At 38.7% G+C, this 23,388-nt stretch overlaps 1 protein-coding gene across 1 annotated transcript in view; it reads left to right on the top strand.

Moving 5' to 3' along the window:
- The first annotated feature begins 6,438 nt into the window (after positions 1-6,438).
- The window catches only part of LOC124804590 (teneurin-m), a 73,285-nt gene continuing 56,335 nt past the window's right edge, over positions 6,439-23,388 (top strand). The window contains exons 1-5 of the mRNA XM_047264778.1: positions 6,439-6,607; positions 8,022-8,109; positions 9,831-10,027; positions 14,418-16,502; positions 19,043-19,320. Coding sequence (XP_047120734.1) covers positions 6,484-6,607; positions 8,022-8,109; positions 9,831-10,027; positions 14,418-16,502; positions 19,043-19,320 — 2,772 coding nt within the window. The 5' untranslated portion in view covers positions 6,439-6,483. The remainder of the gene's footprint in view (positions 6,608-8,021; positions 8,110-9,830; positions 10,028-14,417; positions 16,503-19,042; positions 19,321-23,388) is intronic.

Genomic DNA, 23,388 nt, shown 5'->3' with positions numbered 1-23,388 from the left:
AAGCGACCGACCCGCTGCGGGCCGAGCCAGCGGATGTCGCGAAGTCGCCACGCCACAGCCGCGCTCAGCCACCTCTAATGGCCCGCCGCCACGCAACAACCGACTCGCCTTTGCTCCGTCCGTTTTGCACGCTCATCCGCAAACACCGTCCACCTCGGCGTGCTGTGCACACTTTAGCTGCCTCTCCTTTAACGTAGTTCTCGTTCCTTTTCGGTGTGACCGCCCAGCCGAAGGATGGCTTTTATAGGGACGGTAAAAACCGACCGATTGAAACCGATATCGCTATTTTAGTTCTGAATAGCCAATATTTTTCGTTATTTGTTTGGTCTCGATTATAATAGATACTTTTTTATTGTTTTTACCAATAACCGAGTAAAAATACCGAAATATCGATTAGGCTTAGCAGCAGAGCTAAAATTTTTCGTTTTTAAATAAATCATTCTTAAAAAAGAATAACTTTTATGTGTTCAATTTGCATTGGTTTGAAATATTGCGTTATTATAGAAAATTGTATAAGAGATGAGTGCTGTTTTAACAACAACACCGACAGAGGAGACCAACAAACACATGGCATAATAATTGGTGCAAGCACTGCTGAGACAACACTGCCCCTGTTGCTGTGTGTTGCGGCTTCAGGGGAGTATGTACATCCTATACAAGTAGTGTTAAACAATCAGTATTGATGATCCAATATATCAGAACCTTTGACAGATAGAGATCTGAAATTTTGGAAAGTACAGTTTCACTCATTTTCTGATTACTCAACCAGAATCATAATATACAGGCAAGTAATTAGTTGGTTATGATCAGTAAGAGTAATATGTAGAGTTCACCCACGAACGTCATGTAGATACCTCATGAAGAAGCTAGCCATTTGAACTGCGCCGTCACAATACATATAGGCGTATTCGGTAATGAAATTCGTCTTAAATAATCCATCACAATTTGAAAAGAAAAAAAAACCAGTGATATCCTTTCTTACCCAGTGTTAAAGCTGTCAGTGACTCAGAAAGGAGTTCAGTATCCAGCAATTTTTTTTAAAATCATTTGCCAAGGAACATAAAATGTCTGACAGGTAGTAAAGCAAGTTTTAATCCAATTTAAAAACATTTCTGCTGGACAATTCCTGCTATTCCATTGACGAATTTCTGCTTAAAACTCATAACCAGTAAAAAATTAATAAAAAATTACTGAGTGTAGTGGCATCACTAAGACTAAGATTAACAAAGTGTTCACTAATGTTAGCACTAATATTTATACACATGCTGTAAACTGTCTCTTTCCATATAATTTCAATAAAACAATCGTCAAATCATCTGTGAGAAATGTAGCTTACTAACTAACCCTTTTCTCCAGGGTAGACCAGAGAAGTTCGAGAATACTGATATCTGGTGACTGTGATGGACAGGCGCGATGCTATATTCATTCTCGTGCTCATAAAACCAGTCATGGACGATGCGCGCTGTGTGAATAGGGGTCCGCTTGTCTCGGACCACATATCACCATGGAAAGGACCTGATCACATAATTCTTGGCAATAATTCGCCCTTACAGAATAACCATGGGGCTCAGGGAATACCACCATATGGCTGTCCAAATCTTAGCCAAACCCCTGCCATGTTTCACTCTTGGAACATAAAATCGGCCATAAAAAGTTGGAAACAGTGTGAAACAAAGGTCATTCGACCAGATGACTTTCTTCAATTGCATCATAAGTACCGGTTTTATGGCTTCAGCAGCACGTTTTCATGTTAAAGAGGATTTGCATCACTGACGTATGCTTTTGGAATCCCAGTTCACCCTTCAGTTCCCTGCCTATGTAGCGCCCTTTGTGTTGTTTCGGTACTGACAGAGTTGGCGAGTGCGATATTCAGTTCTGCAGTGACTTTTGCAGCTGTCGTCTTATTTTTCGTCACAATCCTCTTCACTGACCATCCGTCACGATCCCTCAAAAGCACACTTCCGTCCGCGGGTTGTGACTTAGGGGATGATGTTTCTCCGCTTTCCCTGTACGCGGCATGAATCTTGAAACATCAAACACCTCGGCTACGTTGTTTATAGAAGCACCCACCACACGAGCGCCAACAATTTTCCCACGTCCGACTTCACTTAGCTCTCACAGCTACACCGAAAACTGTTCTGAGCATGACTGGCACTTGCAACGAATTGAGGACATTACACAGTTGCCGTTCATGGTCTAATACAATAGCGCAATATGCAAGCTTGGGCAGCCAGCATCTGCATTTCTGTTCAAGCAAACGATGCTTCCGTACTTTTGTCCAACCCCCTGTACATAGATGTCGATCTAGTGCTCGATCGGCTAATGTCAGAAGACCTGGACCAAACAGCATGTATCAGTGGTCACCATCCCTTCCGAATAAACATTAGTTCAGCATATGAACAGACATGCCGCTATTGTTCAATCTTTCTATTTTTAACTGTGAAAACTGACAGTCTTGATAGTCTATAGCAATAAAGACCATTATAAGCATCTGTCATTTTATAAAGCACTTTAACACATATGCTGTGCTATATGTTGCATGTTATCCCACTGTTTGGTAATAAGAAAGACAGCTTACAACTTCCTTTGACTCCCCCTCCCCCCCCCCCTCCTCACCCCCAACGACATCTAAAATCTCACAAAAGAGTGCGAAGGGAACGGCAAGTTGGTCTGTATTTCATACATTCCCGTGCAGGCAGATCTCACTCCCCGCTTTCCCATGATTAAGACACTGGACTCGTACATTTGGGAGAAATGGGAATCAAATACCCGTCGGACCCTCAGACTGAAACTTTGCGTGGATTCCCTAAACAGAGTAAGGCGATTTCCATCCCCATCCTTGTTGACAGAGATTTTTCTCTAATTGTCCTTGTAGTCTTCAGTCCGAAGACTGGTTTGATACAGCTCTACACGCTTCTCTATCCTGTGCATGCCTCTTAATCTCTGCATAACTATTGCGACCTAAATACATTTGAACCCGTTTACTGTATTCAGCTCTAATTTTTATCCTACACATTTCCCTCCATTACCAAACTGACCATTCATTGATGTCTCGGAATGTGTTCAATCAACTGGTCCCTTCTTTTAATGAAGCTGCGCCATAAATTTCTCCAGTTGAATTCAGTTCCTCCTCATTAGTTACACCATCTGCGCATCTAATCTTCAGCATTTTTCTGTAGTACAATATTTCAAAAGATTTATTCTCTTGTCTGAGCTGTTTGTCGTTCGCAATACTCCAGACAGATACCTTCAGAAATGCTTTCTGTGTTATATTCTCCGTCTTCGGTCATCATCAGTTATTTTACAGCCCAAATTTCAAAACTAATCTAGTTTCATTCCCCAATCAGATTCCTCCAGCTACATTCCATTACCCTTATTTCACTTTACTCGATGTTCATCTTGTAACCTCTTTTCAAGACGCTATCCATCTCACCTCGCTTTACACCACCGTATATACGACGTTAAACCCTATTCTTCCAATCTTCCATCTCACTTCTCATATTCGTTTACGTTCTCCTGTGCACGTTTTCAATCCGCTAATCAAATTCCCTCCTCCCCTGAAATTCCACGAATATCTTCATGTAATCAAAACGTCCCATAGACCGCCCTAACAATTAAACAGTCGCAAGGGTCCTATTTTGCCCATATGTCAATGCTCCATTATCCACATAATCTCCTAATGTCATGGCCCGCTCCTTGTATCACCCAAATTCAAATGGTTCAAATGACTCTAAGCACTATGAGACTTAACATCTGAGGTCATCAGTCCCCTAGACTTAGAACTGCTTAAACCTAACTAACCTAAGGGCATCAAACACTTCCATGCCCGAGGCAGGATTTTAACCTGCGACCGTAGCAGCAGCGTGGTTCCGGACTGAAGCGCCTAGAACCGCTCTGTCACAGCGGCCGGCTATCATCCAAGTCCATGTTCCCCCGTGGCCCCTATTCCCGTTCGTTTGATATTGTGACCCCTCCATATCGTTCCATATCCTTCCTTCCGACCGTTACCGAAATTTGACAGTCACGTACAGTAACATCCATCACATTATTGTGGCCAGCAGGATCGTTACCATGTACGCAATATCAACCACATTATCGGCCCCAGGCTTTCTTAACAAACTGCACGAACTGTGAAATTCTTTCATTACACTTTTATCTCGTCTTTTCATTCCCTTTTTACATTTCAGATTAAGGTACGCTAAAGTACAGAGGTTGGTGCTAATACGATATAAATGCGAGTTATACATATACAACTCTAAATAGGTTTAATTTCTTTTCCTGTGTAACAGGGAATTGAAATAAATTAGTATTTGGACACAGTTGGTGAAACAGCTAGTTATAAATAAAAAAACAAAAGCAGGTTGTATGCATATCATCCATCGCTGTCTTGGATAAAGTAAGAGATACGTGCAAGTGATACATCCAACCTTTTAAGTTTTGTTTATAGTGTAAACACAAAGTAAAATTGTTGGTAATTACTGCATCGTGCTACTGTTTGTATTAGTGTGTGTGTGCTTTCACCCACAAAATCTTGTACCAACATTGTCCACCATGTATTGCGTTAACGACGTGAATATGCGAAATTAAGTGCTCTAGTTGTGGTTCTGAATAAGCAAATCACAAAATTAAACAGTGACTGTTTGCTGCTCCCTGAAACTGAATCTAAAATCAAATTCAGTCAGGGAGTTCCACCAAGTGCACGATGGATGAAATGAATTTAATAGTGGTATCTCTTGTCCTTGTAATCTTACTACATCTCCAATACTGCCTCTTCGACGTAAGAGCTAGACATTGATGGAGACAAAAACTGCAACCGCGTCTCACATCTTCTTGAAAATTAGCTTCCCTTTTTTTAATTTTCCACGTTTTGTACTCCCAAATAGTTTAGCAAACTTTAGATTACTTTTCCTCTCAGTGCTTCTGCCGCATTTCCCCATATTTCGAACATCCTAATTCTTTGTACATTGACAACACCTTTCTCTAGCTCAAAAAACGTTGCAAAACAATCTGTTATTTGAACAGGCAAATGTCCCGAGTTCGAGTCTCGGTCCGGCACACAGTTTTAATCTGCCAGGAAGTTTCAAATCTGTTCTTTCATTTATCCTCCCTTTCCTCACTAAGCGCAACATCTGATTTGCTTCTGTTGTGCCAGAGCCTTACCTTCAGTCCAGCACTTCTTCAGCTAGTTTTTAGATAGTTCTGAATAACTTTCTAGTCATCAGTTTACAAGCGTGAGATGTCAGATTGATGTTACGTGCCTAAACCACGTAAAAACTTGCCAGAATTTTGATACCGGTGAAAACGAGTCGATTCATGTCTTATCTCAACGATCTAGGGAAAGCGCCTACGTCCATTCACCAAGATAAGTGCCGATCGCGACAAAAAGATACGAAATTCCTACGAAATGTTGCATGACACGATAAATAGTGCTACAAACGTGTGGTAGCTATTAAAAACGAGGTAAAAATAAACTACATGAATGAATCACGGAATGCTGAAAGACAAGGTTATGACGAATAGCTTACCGCAAAAGTTAACACCAATACTTCATATCCCTTCTGACGGTAGGAATAAATTACTTTTCTTCCAAAATTCGTGACATGCGACCAATGTTCCTTCCGTTTAGAGTTCACGTAACATGTCCTGGATAACGCTCTTGAATAAGTAACCACAGGTACCAACGCCCCCGCTTCTTCCGGTCGTTCGTGACCGGAGCCGCTACTTATCAGTCCTCTAATGGCCTGATAAGAGCTGAGCTCATCCTACTTGCCAACAGTAGTCGGCAGACGCAGATTGCCACAATGATATAAGAGACATTTGCCACTAACAACATATGCTTATTTTTGACCCTAGTGGACCACTGAGTGTATTTGTGATTGGCCACCATTTCTGTCGCCACATACTCATTTCTCTTAAGTTGGGAAAGAAAGTGCTGTATGTCGTTTTCATTGCACATCAACACCTCAACATCATCAGCAGCAGCAGATGGACAGGACGAGGAGCCCCTTGTGTCTGGCCACCTCGTTCACCAGACCTAAATACCGTTGATTTTTAATTGTGGGACACATCTGAAATATATTGTATATGGTGAACCAGTGTCTACTCTGTAGACTCTTACATAGCGTGTCTGTGTAGTCACTGAGGCGGTTTCGGCTACGGCCTGGAACATTCGAAAGTGTGAGGCAACCCAAAACGCGACGGGTGATACTTGCATTGCATCCCACGGCGACCTCTTTTAATAAATTGTACAACGTGGAAGACCTTAATGCCATGTAATCTGGAATGTCACTATCCAATACTAATTGCTTTATCAGAGACTCGCCATCCATTTCTGTAGATATATATATATTTCTTTCATCTCCCACTTAATACTGACCCCGTAAACTGGTGGTGCTCTAGCTTATTTGTGGGTTGGTTACGTTGTTGTCTACAGGTTGCCTGCTGGACAGCGCTCCCCCTGATGTGCCCCCGAGGAACCCGTCAATGAACCGGCTCAACGGGCGCATCGCGAGCGGAGTGGCGGCCGGCAACCCCGCCGACAGGGACGGCGACTTCGAGCCGTCCTGCCTCGTCCGCACGCCCTCCGGGAACGTCTACATACCGACAGGTAGTGGTACCCACACCAGCACGTTTCCCCTTTTGGCTCAATGTCTACATACTATTGGCAGGTAGTGGTAAATCCCGACTTGGTTGGATGGCCCTGCCCATGTTGCTCCAAACGTTCTCAGTTGACGAGAGACCTGGCGAGCTTGCTGGCCATGGTAGGGTTTGGCAAACACGAAGACAAGCAGTAGAAACACTTGCTGTGTGCTGAAGAACCTTACTGGAATGTAAGCCCAGTATGTCTTGCCACCAATGCAACAAAACAGTATGTAGAATATCGTTGACGTGCCGTTCCGCTGTAACGGTGCCACGGATGACAAGCCAATGGCACCCCAGACCACTCTTGGTTGTCGAGCCGTATGGTGGGTGACAGGTTGGTACCCCACTGCTGTCAGGGCCTTCTCCAGACTCGTCTTCGCTGGTCATCGGGGCTCAATTCGAAGCGGGACACATCAGTGAAGACAATACTATTCCATTCAATGTGATTCCAGTACGCAAAACACTGGAATCGTCATTGCATTCTCGATGTCTACTGCAATGCCATATTGATTCGGCACGCTGTATTATTTCCTAATGTTGGCAACGGAAACAATTCGTACCGACCCGAAGTCATCCGACTTCAACCGACTCTGCCTCCCCCAGAAAAGTGTACAGGTGCGTTGTTGTACCGTATGTAGAAATCTAATATGATTCGTACTCGTTTTGTAAGCAAAACAAAGCGTACAAACAAGTGCCGTGACATTTATTTCAAAGTGCTGTACTACTGCCCTGTTTATCCAAAACAATGTACCGGTATTCCACATGGCTAAACTAGTTGCGCATAGCAATATAATGAAAGACTTGAACGAGAAAGTAAAATGACCCAGCAGCAGGAAGGAAGATACGTTTGCTCCGTTGAATAAACTATTGTGTAACGCTGGTCATTCGTGTGTGTGTGTGTGTGTGTGTGTGTGTGTGTGTGTGTGTGTGTGTGTGTGTGTGGAGCTTACGGCCGCTCAACACCAAGGTTATCAACTTACTGACAGAGCAGATAAACTATACGAGGAAGTCGACCAATTAGTACAATTATTTAAAAATCTGTTAGTTGTGGGGGACTGAAATGTGAGTTTCAGGGGGCAAAAACAGACTACATTATTGAGAAATGATGGTCTGGAGAAACAATTGAGGTAGACAAAACTTACTGGATTTTTAAGTCATGTTTTACACACTTCTAATAAGGTGTCAGGTGTGCTCAATTTGAGATAATATTGAACTGTTTTAAAATTCTGTGCCTCATTCGTTTCATTATGTTTCTTGATTACAGTTAAGTGGGCCATTTATGCTGTTGAAGTACCATAAATCAACTCAAAATTCTAATGCAAACTATTTTTTCATTTGTTTAATAGTATTAGTGAACTTATTTCTGTAAAACATTTCAGATATACCAAAGAACTCTGCCCTGGACTACAAATCCAACTCCTCCTGTAGCAGCCCATCGAAAGGAGACATACAAAAGAACTCAGAAAGGTATGTAACATAAGATTTACTAAACAGCCCTAATATTTTTCTCACGAGCTACCTTGATTCATGCTCTCCCAGTGTTTTACTGATATTATTTACTCATTACATGGATCTGCCTAAGTTCGGATCCTCATTAAACAAATTGCAATTGGCCAAAGGAAGGCAAATAGCATTTATACATTATACAGTTCAGTATTATTCAACAAACAGTAATGTAGTTCTTTCATACTGCTAAAAATACCAAAGACAATTATTGTTTTTTTTTGTAAATTTACATGTTGAACCTTGCCTGCATTCTTTGTAGGATATATGCACATATGTGCATCAAAATACTTGTTGGAGACTTCTCCATTATATAAGTACCAGTATGTTTTCTAAATTTATCTTGCAGTATTAGTTTTCATGATGAAAAGTGCATTAAATACGGCAGTGTGCACATAAATATGGTGCTACAGGTCAACGACCTTTATTTGGCATTCACATTTGGCTTTGGCAACCCACAACCAAATTATTACCTTTCAGCCTAACCTAGACAACGGGTTATGCTATTAATCAGTCTATTACCACAACCAAGATTTCAGGAAGGGAAGGGTGATGGGGTGGGGTCCCATATCACACCCCAGCTACTTTACTTTTGTCTGTATTAGCTGATCATGGATAAACTAGTCATGGTGTGCTATTATCATTCAATTTAATATTTTTAGCACAGTTTACCTGCTATATGTATGACACAATTTGTCTGTGCCCAACAGAGATACAATTTCCTAATAATTGCTTATCTTTGTCCACACTCCTTCAAAGATACAATTTCCCAATATATGGGTGTGTTGGCTTGTACCCTCTTCACACTTATATAATGTTGTGCTATAACAGTTAAGTCTCTTTTCACTGAACAGAAGAAACTTACCAACGTTACTGCTTCCATTGAATGGATTATTTAGTTGAACTCACTGTTCCATCGCATCCATTCCACAATGTGTACCCTGTCAGTATATTCAAGATTACTATCACAGAGACTTCTGCTGTGCATAGTATATATTCTGCTGCAATACTGAAGACACCATGTAAAATGTAAGAGTTCCACTGTCCTCAAATGATCAGTGTTAACCACTATTAAAATAATGAATAAATAAAGAAGCTGAGTACTATTTTATTGGCAAATGCCAGGATGGTTCCTTTGAAAGGGCACGGCCGATTTCCTTCACAATCCTTCCCTAACACGAGCTTGCGCTCCGTCTCTAATGACCTCGTTGTCGACGGGACGTTAAACACTACCCACCACCACTATTTTATGCTTAAGTAAACTATGTTGTTCTGTAAAAATGGAATTAAGTTCCAGTACCTTGCACTGTTTCATAATTATTGTATTTACAAACACTGTGAATTCTCATTATGTTCTCTCTGTATTGTTTATTTACTTTCGGTTATATAATATAATTTCCTCAGCATGTGTAGGATACTTCTGTCACTGTCCAAACAATGTTCTTTTGAGTGAATAAAAAGATCAATTTCAACATATTCATGGCAACATTAAAATTTAAAAAAATTCATACTCAGTCATGCTTAAGAAGTTGCACGAATTTCAGAGTCATAAGACTATTCTAATTTGTGAATATTTTAATTGTAATTTTCATGTAAATTTAAATTGTAATGTAGATATTCTAGTTGTGTTAAAACAGAGGTAAACAGAAAATACAGTAACTGAAACAATATAATAATTATTGCAGGTGTTCATTGCCATTTGGGACTCCTGTTCCTGTTCTGCCCGTCCGGAATAACCTGCGCCGCCCAAACTCCAGTCATTTCCCACCGTCACGATTTCAGTTTAGGAAAGGCATCACATCGAAATGTACATGGAAGTGCACAGCAATTGTCTTCATCATTTTGTCAGTTGTATTAACTACTGCACTGACTTACATGTCAGGTAATTAATTTCTTGAATAAAATATGAACTGGTAACCTGTTTTGATTATGAGGTGCTGCGGTGTATGTGTTGTTGATATTTGCATAATATAGTCATATGATTAAGTAATTAATGCCGTTTGGTCAACAGTGTAGCTTTCATTTACTTATTCAGATTATTTACTGAAGACTGAATGCTTCTGTTAGCTGAGAGCCCCCTTTCTGTCATTTGGAATCTGAGGTGACTCCTTATTCTTCTGTGTTTCCCCTTTCACCACATTTGCAACCCTTCTCATCAAATTTCATGATTGTTTGTCTGACAATCGATACTCTTCTCACTAGAATTTTGAACACAGTGATGAAATTTCTCTGTAACTTCTCCTGTTACGAATATTCCGCAGTATAATCAGAGTAACTTCTTTTGTCAATAATAGGATATAGTAACTTCTTTTCCTTTTTAAGAGTCTTTTTACTAGCTTTCCTGTTAATTTTATTTGTTTAACCTGACTTAAGCAAGAACTAATAGTATATAACATTTTAATAATAGTAAATTATTAATGCTGTTTCTAACAGTTGTTTCACTTGTTCAGCTTATATCTCGACTCATTTCACATTCCTGAAGATTCGCCTTCACAGTGACTACAGAATACAGTAAATGTACTGGTAGTGTATCTTATTTAAAGGCTATTAAATGTTGCTTTACAACAGCAGTAAAAATAAATTACAACTGAGGCACATTCTTTTTCATGTCTACAACGAAAAGCTCCATTGTGTAATTATAGATATGCAGTAGGTAAATGTGAGCAATCATTTCACGTGAACTAAGACTCATTGTGTATATGTTGGCAACTGCAAATATGTCTTAAGTTATACCAGGACTTGTGAAACTCATCTAGAAATATACTTCTGCAATTTTTGAAAGGGGAAATGTGCAGGAAATTTTGTTTAGGGAAACCAAACATTATAAGGATCAGTTACTCAACGGTTTTTTGGATTAGGTGTCTCTCCCTCAGTCCAGATAATGATAGCTGTAGGAAACTCAGAAGTATCAGTGTAAGATCAAAAGAAATGCATTCCACTGGTGAGAGTATTAAAATCTTTATGGCTTATTGGTGAAGAATTCACAACAAAGAGACACAATTTGAAGTGCTCCAGAAAAATGGTGAGGCTCACATAATATTAGGTACAAACGCTGGTTGAAACCTGAAATTGACAGCAGTGAGATTTTTGTGGAAAATTCAAGAGTATATTGAAAGAATGAAACTCAAATCCATCAAGATGGAACTTGAAGCTGCATGTGAGATTTCTTGGGCAAGACTCAGCATCAGGGATTGGCAATTGGATCCTTCTAACACCCATCGGACTCATTTCGTGATGTAAATGAAAACTTTAGAGAGAACCTCAGTTCACTCAAGCAATAAGTTCTCCAGTCATTCTGTAATCATCAGTGGAGACTTTAGTTCTCACACAATGAGTGGGGAAAATTATAGTTTGTTAATGGTGGGTGGGATAAGATTAGTAAATGCCTTCTTTGAAAACAGATAGTTAGGAGCTCCACTCATGATGAAAATATAGTAGATCCAATGGCAACAAACATCTTTGAGGATGTCCACATTGAAACTGGTATTAGTGACCATTATATGGTTGTGGCCACAATGACTACCAAAGTACAAAGGACAACTATACCAAGCAGAAAGAAATACATGTTCAGTAAACTAGATAAAAAATCTGTAGTGTCATATCTCAGTGAGGAGCATGAAACTTTCAGCACAGGGCAGGAACAAGTAGAGGAACTATGGCTCAAGTTTAAAAGAATAGCTAACCATACACTGGACATATATGTACCCAGTAGAACAGTTCATAATGGGAAGGAATCTCCATGGTATACAGTCACTGTAAAGAAACTTCTAAATAAACAGATTACTGCATAATTAGATGTAAAACAAAGCATAAGACTGTAGAGAGAGAAATGCTGAATGATGAGAGCAATGCGTGATGCCTTCAGTGACTGATCTAGTAGAATATTGTCAAATGATATTTTACAAAACCCAAAAAAATTCTGGTTGCATATAAAGGCTGTTAGCAGCACAAAAATTAATGTCCAATTCCTCATGAATGAGACAGGAACTGAAATTGACAGTAGCAAAGCAAAAACTGAAATGGTTAACTCCGTTTTCAACTGATCATTTAAAAAGGAAAATTCAGGAGAATTACCCCAGTTTAATCCTCAAACCACTGAAAAGATGAATGAAATAAGTATGTGTCAATGGTGTTGAGAAACAGCTGAAATAGTTAAAATTGAACAAAGCTCCAGGACCCATACTGAATTTGCAGCTGCGTTAGCCCCTCTTCTAACTATAATGTGTCATAGATTCCTCAAACAAAAAACTGTGCCCATTCTTGGAAAAAAGCAGAGGTCACACCGGTCTGCAAGAAGGGTAGTAGAAGTGACCCACAAAACTACCGTCCAATGTCCTCAACATCAGTTTGTCATAAAATCTTAGACTATATTCTGAACTCAAACATAATGAGGTATCTTGAACAGAATGATCTCCTCAGTGCCAACCAGTGTGGATTCCAAAAACATCAATCATGTGAAACCCAACTTCTACTTTTCTCACGTGACACACTGAAAGCTTTGGATCAAGGCAGTCTGGTAGATGCAGTATTTATTTTCGAAAAGCATTACTTTAGACTCAGCACCACACCTACACTTATCGTCAAAAGTACAATCATATGGGATATCAAGTGAAATTCATGACTGAATTGAGAACTTTTTGGCAGGGAGGATACAGAATGTTCTCTTGGACAGAGAATCATCATCAGATGTAGAAGAATATTCATGTGTACCCCAGGGAAGTGCATTGGGACCCTTGCTGTTCATTTGTATATTAATGACCTCACAGACCACATTTTTTAGTAACCTCAGATTTTTTGCAGATGATACACTTATCTGTAATGAAGTACTGTCTGAAATAAACTGGATAAATATTCTGTCAGACCTTGACAAGGTTTCAAAGTGGTGTAAAGATTGGCAACTTGCTTTAAATGTTCAGAAATGTGAAACATTGCATTTCCCAAATGAAAAAAAATGTGGTATCCTATGACTGTAATATCAACGAATCACTGTTAGAATCGCCGAACACATACAAATAACAATGTGGAACATTTTGTAGGGATATGAAATAGATTGATAACGTAGGCTAAGTTGGGGGTAAGGCAGTGGTAGACTTCGGTTTATCAGTCTACAAAGGAAATTGCTCACAAATTACTCGTGCAACCAGTTCTACAATATTGCTCAAGCATACCAAATAGGACTAGCAGGAGATACTGAATGTCTACAGAGAAGGGCAGTACAAATGGCCACAGGTTCATATGATCCATGGGAGAGTGTCACAGAGGTGCTGAAGGAACCGAGCTGCAAGGCTTTTTGAAGGTAGATGTAAACTATCCCAAGAAAGTCTGTTAACATAGTTTCAAGAACCAGCTTTAAATGATGATATAGGAATATACTACAACCTCTTACTTATTGCTCACATAGGGATCGTGAGGATAAGATTAGAGTAATTACTGCACACATTGAGACATTCAAACAATCATTCTTCCCATGCTCCCTATTTGAATGGAATGGGAAGAAACCCTAATAACTGGTACAATGGAATGTACCCTCTACTATGCACTTCACCGTCATTTGCAGATTATAGATGTAGCTGAAGATATAGATGTAGATGGTAGCCGGGATGGTGCTGCAGTTATTGAAGGGCATAAATTCGTCATTTTCCTACAAGACAACTATCTGGCTCCACGCAATAAACAGATACAAATGTAGCTAACTCTCTTGTTTTATTTTCCTTCTTTTCTTTTTGTTTTATTTTATACAATCTACTGTTTGTTGACTTCCATTCATTTTTTAACTTAGTGTGTCTTCAAATGTGTCAGGATTGCTGTAGCTTTGTTGCCTATGAGCTGATGAAGAACTATACTGAGTGAAATATGTTATGACATAATATGTGCCGTATCATAAAAAGTGGGTATATTGAGCATGTGTAGAACTTGTAACAAAACCACAGTGAGTGTGTAACTACTTTACTAAATCATAATTTGTAACTATTGCACAGTTTAACTTGTTGCTATATTTGAACTTTATTCATGAACTAGTGAATAGATCAATCTATAATAATTCTCCAGCTTCCGTAGTTGCATTCCAGTATTCAAGTGATGGCAAATTTTTTTGTATTTCACTTGCATCATTAACTTACTGTATGAGTCCTATAATTCGTATATAATACATACAAGACTAATTAGCAGTTAGAAATAAAGTGCAGTAAAAATGCTATAGTATTGTGTTGAGATAGAGTAATAATATTTTATAGAGTAAAAGAGTGACTAATTTCTTTTGCTTTTATTTTCAGTTGTTAACTTACTAAACTGGTCATATCAGAGTGCCAAAACCTGCAAGGTCCTTGTTGGGGAGAACACTGAGGTATATCCTAAAGCCTCTGCTGAGGTTAACCGCTCATCCTCTCGTCCTCGGCCCTCTCCAGGAGGAGGTAAAGTTCTCTCCACTGCCAATGACGCCAGTCCAGTAGAGCCAGCACGGAAGCGTTGGCGTAGAACTGTCACCCAGCATGCACCACACCCTGCCATTTCTCTTGTTGATCCTCATGTTATAGCACAAAGTGGTGAAGTAGCTCTAGACCTTGATGTTGTGCATGATGACAATATAACTGCTCTTCCGGGTTCTGTGCATGTTGAAAAATTGACAGCCCAAACTGGCACAAATGAGCATGCTGATGTGTCTGTTCCACTGTCTTTGAAACAAGTCAACACTAACTCCCCATCCAGTGAACAGGTGTTTGAGAACAAAAGTGGCAGTGATGCAGCATCTATGGATACTGCTGTCCCAAGTGCTGTCCAAAATGACTATGGTGTTTTTGCATATGGGCAAGATGAAGTGAAGATTGTTAGATTAACGCATGATTCTGTAACTCTGAAACCAGGTGGTAATGAGCTTCCTCCTCACACCAGTCCTGATGCCAACAAACTGAATAATGAAATTCGCGGTAACATACCTCTTCTACAACACCCGAGAGATTTTAATAGTAAAGACATTATAGGTAAATTCATAGAGGAAGACAAAGATGAGGACAAAGACGAAACTGATGAAAACAATAACACTGAGAAAGCACCAAAACTTAAAAATAAAAGTGAAAATGTGTTACCTGGTGTTTTGTGGGATAAGAACATGGAAAATGAGAAACAGCCTTCAGTAGCTGTGAAAGTTAATGCCAGCACAACTAACCTTACTACAACATCAACTCACGAACACCATTCAGATATTCTGGCACTTCAAAATGAAAATGCTAGTCATGAGCATCATATGGAAAATTCATTTTTTTCTAATTTCAATGGCAGTGACCCAGCAGAAGAAAATGTGACAGAAAGTAGCACCTATTTCACTGGCCTTGATGAAAATTTCTCAGAGAATTTGACAGAGCATGAAGAAGTAAGTGCATCCCTGAAGCATGGTTCTTTATTAACACTGCATCCCATGAAAATGAGTGATCCTAACAACTATAGTATAGAAATTCTTACTACAGTTTCTCCAAATACATCGCATAACTATTCTGCAAACAGCTCATCAGACGTGCGCCTTGTGACTATGCCTGTTGTTGACAGTGTTTTACCTAAACCACCAAAACGAGTGCTTGTTAACGTAACAGTAGCTATGCAGGATGAAACTTTTGGTTCGCATCAGTCAGTATATGTATTCTCCATGTCTGTATCTGCTGCAGGCAATGCCACTAGTGATGCAACAAAAGTAAATGTTGTTCATCCTGCTCAAAAGGTGGCAAATGTGCTTCTCAGCTTGAACACCTCAGATGACACCCAAATGCTGTTAGCACATCAGGAGCACTCTCACACGACCCCATTCATAACTACTAGCTCCACTACAACCACCACAACTGCACCACCTCATCTGAATGGAGCCGTGTGTGAGTGCTCTTGCCCATGCTTGGATCAGGAAGTTGATTATGATGACACAGAAATAAATACACCCACCTCTATCAACACTGACACTTCAATAATTGCAGGAAGAGAAATCAGTAATGGGACTGAACCATCAGTTGAAGAACATACTACGCTCAAAGAGAGTTCTGAATATCATCAGTTCTTTTCAACTCCAGCCGTAACTCAAAGCACTGAAAGTGATGAGAAAGGACAGTATACTTCAGATCTCCCAACGAGTACTTCATATGAGGGTAATGAGGGTACTGTTTCTACAATGTATTCAACAAATACTGAAGACCCTCTTCCATCCAGAGAGATAACAGAGACAGAGACTGTTACTGTCACCACAGTAACAACACAGGCAAATAGCGCACCAACTTGGTCATCTACTGAGACAAGCAGCTTAGCGAGTTCTACGAGTCGGGACTGTGGATCATTGCTGGTGAACACTACGCCTCCTACTCCACCCATCTTAATTCTTGAAGGTGAGGCTATATTTCTATAAACAGTCAGTTCCTAACACCGTACTGATAAGCATGTAATAAAACTAAACTGCTTTGTGCTCAGAAAGAAAATTTGGTATTTTTACATTGATAATAACCATGAATAACTACTCCATTAAGCTTGGCAAGGGATTCTGGATGAAGAATATCATAGAAAGCTTATAAGAATTTGAAGTGAGAAGGAAGTAATTATGGTAGCCAATATCCACATAAATGGAAAATAATTGTAGCTTAACTGACAGGTATAGGCTAACACTTCATATCCTTCACATTCTCTTATTACTTGCTTTATTTTGCTTTCAGATCACCCCTTTATTTCTGTTCAAGAAGACATCTTTCATATTTGATCTTTTCATTCTTCATCTCTTGTTCCTCATTTTTATATTATAGCACCTCAGATTTGTTGTTGTTCCTCCTGCTGTTTTTGTATTCCCTTCTTATCACCACACCACATTTCCAGTCAAAATAGAAGTTTTAGTGCTGCTATTAAGAGCAGTGACATGGTTATCTACTTTATTAAATTTTCACAGCTAATGAATTTGCTGTTCTCCTTATACCAACAATTACACAGGAAAAAGCAAGTCACACATCATACATTTAAACCTTTGTTTCTTGCTGCTTTAGGCCACAGAATCATTTGTTGCCACTGGTACAATGGGGCATACCCTCTACCATGCACTTCACAGTGACTTGCAGAGTATAAGTATACTTGTACATGTCTCTTTCATATGAAACATTTCTTTGTCTGACTCGAGTGACAGACTGCAGCATAGTTCATGGTGTAAAGTGCTCACTGTTGATTATCACCTTCTTTCCTATCAAATCCCAAGCAAGTGGCACAATTGTTAAAGGACCGGACTCGCAATCAGGAGCTGCCTGGTCTCAATCCCAATCTGGTCATACTGATCAAAGTTTTCTGTATCTTCTCTTAACTTTAAGGGACTGCTGAAATGGTCCCTTTGAAACCCACCATTTATTTCTATTTTCACCCTTATCCAATTCTAGCTTGTACTCGATCTTTGTAATTGACAAGACATTACATCCTAAACTTCTTTCCTTTTTTTTTCTATCAAACAGATATCGCACCTTTTTCACCAAAATGATAGGTACTAGCAGTATTCCTACTCATTATTAATCCATATCACTTTACATTCCATAAGACGTGCTTGTATTCTTAGCCACTAGCTAAAAAAACTAAACAAAACACATTAAAAAGGTGAATTTAAGCTACTGGTAATTACTGTTTTTCTGTTTGCAAGGGCAGTATGATGTGAAGATTTGAGATTGGTCATGGTTTCAGTCCTAGTGATCAATGGGCCTCACTTCTGTGTATATGGTAGGAATACACAACTGCTCAGATTTGACATGATAATTCGCAAATCAGAACTAACGTGTTAATCGGGCAGCTTTCAAGGAAGAACTTCTCTCGGCTGTCATGCAAGAGCAAGCAATAACTCAATATTTCTCAGTACTAAACTACAAGAGGGATTTTTCCTTACCCTTAAGAAAGGAAAGGACAATATAACAAAATATATTAAAGAAAAGTCACCACTAATTTGAAATCTGAATTGTAGGAAAAGTCATTATTCTTCACTGTTAATATTTTGAAAATACTAATCCTCAAATGTGCTAAAAAGAAAGGAAAAAAGGAGAAATAAATCAACACATACAAAAACAGTTCCCTTACTTTGGTGTATGTAGTTTTTGTGAACAGTATTTCATTAGAAATTTATATTGGTTGATGCCAGTGATTTGAGAAATTGCTCAATGTTATTTCTGAAACCTCTCAGTGATGACTTCTCTATGTTGCATGCAAAATGTGAGTAAATTAACTTTCACTTATTGGAAATGGGCATTGCTTTGGTGCTGCACTAAAACAGAAACAAAGAGAAAAGCCATCGTTTATACTACGGAATCAAATTTATATGATGGCTTTTCTCTTTACAAGTACTTATTTTCCTACACTGTAAGAAACTGCATGCCGCATAAGAAGTAATTTTTTGGTTATGGTTGAATAAGTAAAACTTTTTAGTAGATAGTTGTAAGTTATTATGTTACTACTTTTTAAAAAATTATAATATTCAGTAATTTGTGTAATTTTATCTCACTGGCTTTGTAGTTTGTTTCTGCACATATAAATTTTTATGTATTTTGTAGGCTTCCATTTTAAATTTCTGGGCATCAGTGATGTATAACATAAGGATAACACTACAGCAACTCGTATTATATTTTCAATTCTGTAACAGTTGCTAGAAATTTACTTATATTCAATACTATGCATGCGAGAGCAGCAATTCAACAATGAGTTGAAATTAAGGCAAAACATTAGAGTTAACTCCATGAAAAGTATTTCAAGCCATTTAGATATTAAACTAAAATTATTTCTGTTCACTGCAATAGATTAATCCAGTGGTTTCATATCTGCTAACTGACATAATGGTCTCTTGGTGTGTTGCAATCTGGAGCTCTTGAGATTAATGTGTAAATGTGGTGGTACATTTATATCTCATGGAATATTTCAGGTGCTAGAACTTTTCCGGGGATCACTTTTCCACCTGATGGGACAACTTTTTCTCAAATCTCTCTTGGCCAAAAACTATCTAAGGATATACCTCCATACAGTTACTGGAACATGCAGTTTTATCAGTCTGAAGCTGCGTATGTCAAGTTTGATTACAGCATCCCAAGGGGTGCAAGTATAGGAGTGTATGCCCGCAGGAATGCCCTTCCAACTCATACTCAGTATGACATTCTGGAGGTTCTTAGTGGATTCAAAGCAAGGACGACAAGAGGAGCACATGTAAGTATTGAATTTAGTAACATATAGTTTAGGATTTCAGCTGTATACAAATTAATGCAAATAAAAGTGAAATGCAAATGCAGTCATAAGTTGATGAAAGTACTGAATTGTGAGAAGAAAGTGACTTCATTGGTAGCAATGCCGAACCACAGACTGTGAGTCTTTTTTTTTTATTTAAAATACAAAATGTGAAATTAACAAATCAGAGGAGTGCAATAAGTGCTGAGAAACACAATATTTTACCAACAGAAACACAAACACACTGCCATCAGAATTAGAAAGGACTCGTGCTTCACGTTTTTTCTTCATTTTCTTTGTGATTTCAGAATCCATGGATATGGATGCTTTAGACCCATATTTCCCTCTTTACATTTTGACAGATTACTGTTCTATTTTTTAAAGATTACACTTCTCTTTTTCCCTCTGCATAAATGATAAATATTTTATTTTTTTAATATAATACCTGATGAGCATTTGCACAGTGACTTCACTCTGAAAATGAAGGCTTTAATGTTTTCCAATGAAGCCATTCTGTATTCATATCAATGAATCACGTTCAGATGCCCATGCTTGCGTATGACAAAATATAATCACCCTATAATGTTAGATACAATCTCCAACTGCTAGAGACATAAATTCAGTAATATTTCCTATATGTTGTAAAAATATACCAGTATTATCCTTGCTTCTAACACTTATAAAATAAATCATTTTCCTTTTAGTGGTTTGCATTCATTATTTTGGAAGTCACTGAGGAGCTACAGCAAATGCTCCAAATTCTCCATCAGCAACCAGCTTTTGTGTGTGTGTGTGTGTGTGTGTGTGTGTGTGTGTGTGTGTGTGTGTGTCCATCTTGCATTGCTGTATCCGATTAGTCTTAAACATTACTGTTTACATATATCCCATACCTAATGCTGATCACTGGATACTGACAATGATAAACAGAAAATACAATGATGGAAAAATCGTAGATGGAGTGTAGGCAGTAATATAAGAAAAGATAATTATCAACATATAATTTAGAAAAGAGAATGGGTAGGGGATCAGTTTGAATTAGAGATGGGGGATCCGCTCCTGAACTGATTCATAGAGTTGAATCTTTCAAAGGAGTGAACAATCAGTGATTCAGAAAAAAAGAATGGTAGCTCCAAACGTTCCCACAGCAGAGAGAGAGAGAGAGAGAGAGAGAGAGAGAGAGAGAGAGAGAGAGACGGAGCATATCAGCAGGGCATCTGCTGGTCAGAGCACAGTGCACGCCACACAGCACAGCCAGTGCCGGCCTCTGGCCTGCTTCTGCCTTGGCTGCCTGCATTGTGCAGTGCCCCATTGGATTTTGTGTTTCACATATGCCGTGCCGTCTCTGTCTGTGCTTCCTCTGCCGCGTGCAGTGTCTGGTGCAGCTTAACTTAGCATCGCACTCCGTCGGCGATCGTTTCAGTCGCACGTCCTGCCCTCTGGGCAGTTGATGCGAGCAACAGGACAGAGAGCCTCCTAGCGGAGAACGTAAGAACTACTTGCAACAACCTGCTCGCAAGAGAACGGACGATTTGTCTCGGAGCGGGTGACTGGTGGCCGTTCACCGCTCCCCCCACCCTCAGAGCTCACCCGCTCAACACTCACCCCACCGTTCTCGACTCTAGCCAGAGCGTTCAGCAAAGCAACTCAGGTGTCACTCTGGTCTCTGCGGTCTTAGCTCATGCAGTAATACAGCTCGCGGCTCGACCTGCTTGACTCAGCGCCTCTGCATCGGAGTTCGTCTCTACTGGATATTGTTCTTCGTAGTAATACCGCTATGTATATTACATTATTATGTTATGTATACATCATTTGTTTTTATTTTATTTTTATTTGTTTAAACTGATCAGATTAGGTTCCTCTTACTATAGAATTTTTGTTATGGACACTCGAATTTACGCTTTAATCACGAGCGAACCGATAAGCATATCGCAAAATGTGATACACCAATATTTTCCTTGTTTTATTCTGCATAAGGATATATGCAGCACTTTAGTCTTACAGTCAAATTCATATTTTTTTTTTCTTATTTTGGTACGGATTTTGCGATTTTAGGCATTTTCGGAAGGAAACGTTCACTTTAAAAATATATGGCTTGCGATGTATTTGTACAAGGTTAATGAAATTTTAATACATTATAGCCAAATATATTGTTAACGTAAATCTCAAGTTACAATGTTTTCTGATCACCCAAAAAACCACGATAGTGCAAAATAAATCAATAATCAAAAACTTTGTCATATCATGGAAATTTCAATAAACAACACAAAATTCTTACTCATTATCTGTGTTACTTCAAGATAGGATCAAATAAGATCAAAATACAGGTATAGTACTGGAATAAATCAAGTTTAAAGGGCAATGTGCCTTCCATTTATTTTCTATTGTGAATGAGTGGTGAGTCATGAAAAAGAGCTATTTGATTTCAGGGAGTGAACAGTTCTGATCCGATCTCTGAAAAGAACAGTTTTGCCCATCTCTAGTTTGAATGTGAAAGGGGGTTAAAAATTTTAATATCCTGTGGATGACAAGGTCATCAGAGAGTTGATGGAAAAAATGAATAAACAAATGCATCAGCAAACAGACCAAGGAGAAAACATGCTAAGGTGAAGTAGAAGTAATAGTTCCATACTAGCAGTAACAGTGAAACAAGAAAGAAACAAGAATAGATTATCTTCAACTAACAGTGTATAATGGGATGCACAATGAGTGATTGATTTGGTAATACAATCTGCTTCACCCAGAATATGTATTCTTGATAATAGAACATTTATTTGGCTATTAGATCACATAAAAAGTGCTTTAGTAACTATGCCAGTCTTCTGTTTTGTGCTGGCAGATAATACGAGTACCTACTGCCTGAAGTAGGAGGTGGCAAATGGCTGCAAGGAACAGACTTTGCATTGGTGATGGTAATACAAGCAGTCATACAAGCATAAACAAGACATGTAATTTGGACATTTATAGTACTTGGCAAACATGTTAAAGGGATTACTTAAAAGCAGAAAAGTTGTTTCTCTGTGAAGAAAACTGCTTAAAATACAGTCAGTATCAATACATATTATAAAAAATGGAAGTATGTTGTGTGTGTGCGTATGTTCCACATCTCCTACTAAACAAATGGACCAAGTTCAACCAAACTTGATATACATACCCTTTACTGTCAGGCAACAATCAGCCTGCGTGTAAATCACTTACCTATCACAGTTCAGAAACTATGGCCTGATAAATACTTGGAACGCGTGAAAATCTGCCACATTGTGCATGACGTTTAAATTTATTAATTGTTTCCTACTCTCTGTATTCACAACATATTTCATAGACAGTATCCACATATGCCACTGAATGTACCTACACAAATATATAACTGTACGGCATGTAATTCAAGAAATATGTAGCCATAAACACTGAAATGTGTGAAAAAAGCCACATTGTGCATGAAGTTTGAATACATTTATTCTTTAATACTAAGATACAACTACAGTCAAGTAAACTTAAGGAAATCCATGACATCTGGCAGCACTTTTGACAGCTTTCAACTGCAAAGCACAAACGACTGTAGATGAAAACACAAGCTACGTATTGAGCTGTGGAGAGGAATTGCTAGAGTTGCGCTCTACCAAAGCTACAGTTTAGTAGGTTTGATACAGCACATAAATGATGTAGTATGTATTGGTAGCATTGATAGGGAAAAAACAATAAATTTGTGAGAGAGAAACTCTGAGCAGATGTCTTCTGTTTGTTTTTTGTTTTGCACATGCTTAGAACTGCACATTGTTCAGTGTTAGCCCATTGTGTATTTTATATCCTTATAAAATATAAATTGCATTTTATAAGTGATAAAAATTAACTGATTGCTTAACTTCTGCACTTTCATGTAATCAAGCAAATACTTCTGACGCAAGTAAAGTCTGCATCAATGAATGTTCTTTATCATGATCAAAGGCAAGAGTCTCCTGTTATTATTGATAAGTGTGAACACTGTTCATAAATAACAGAAGCATGTTTCTTAGAACCTCAACAAAATATTGAAGTGATATTTGATACGTTTTT

This window comes from Schistocerca piceifrons, chromosome 7 (genome assembly GCF_021461385.2).
Source record: "Schistocerca piceifrons isolate TAMUIC-IGC-003096 chromosome 7, iqSchPice1.1, whole genome shotgun sequence".
NCBI classification, from domain to species: domain Eukaryota; kingdom Metazoa; phylum Arthropoda; class Insecta; order Orthoptera; family Acrididae; genus Schistocerca; species Schistocerca piceifrons.
Note: the sequence above shows the minus strand (reverse complement) of the source record. Positions and strands in the feature narration are given on the sequence as shown.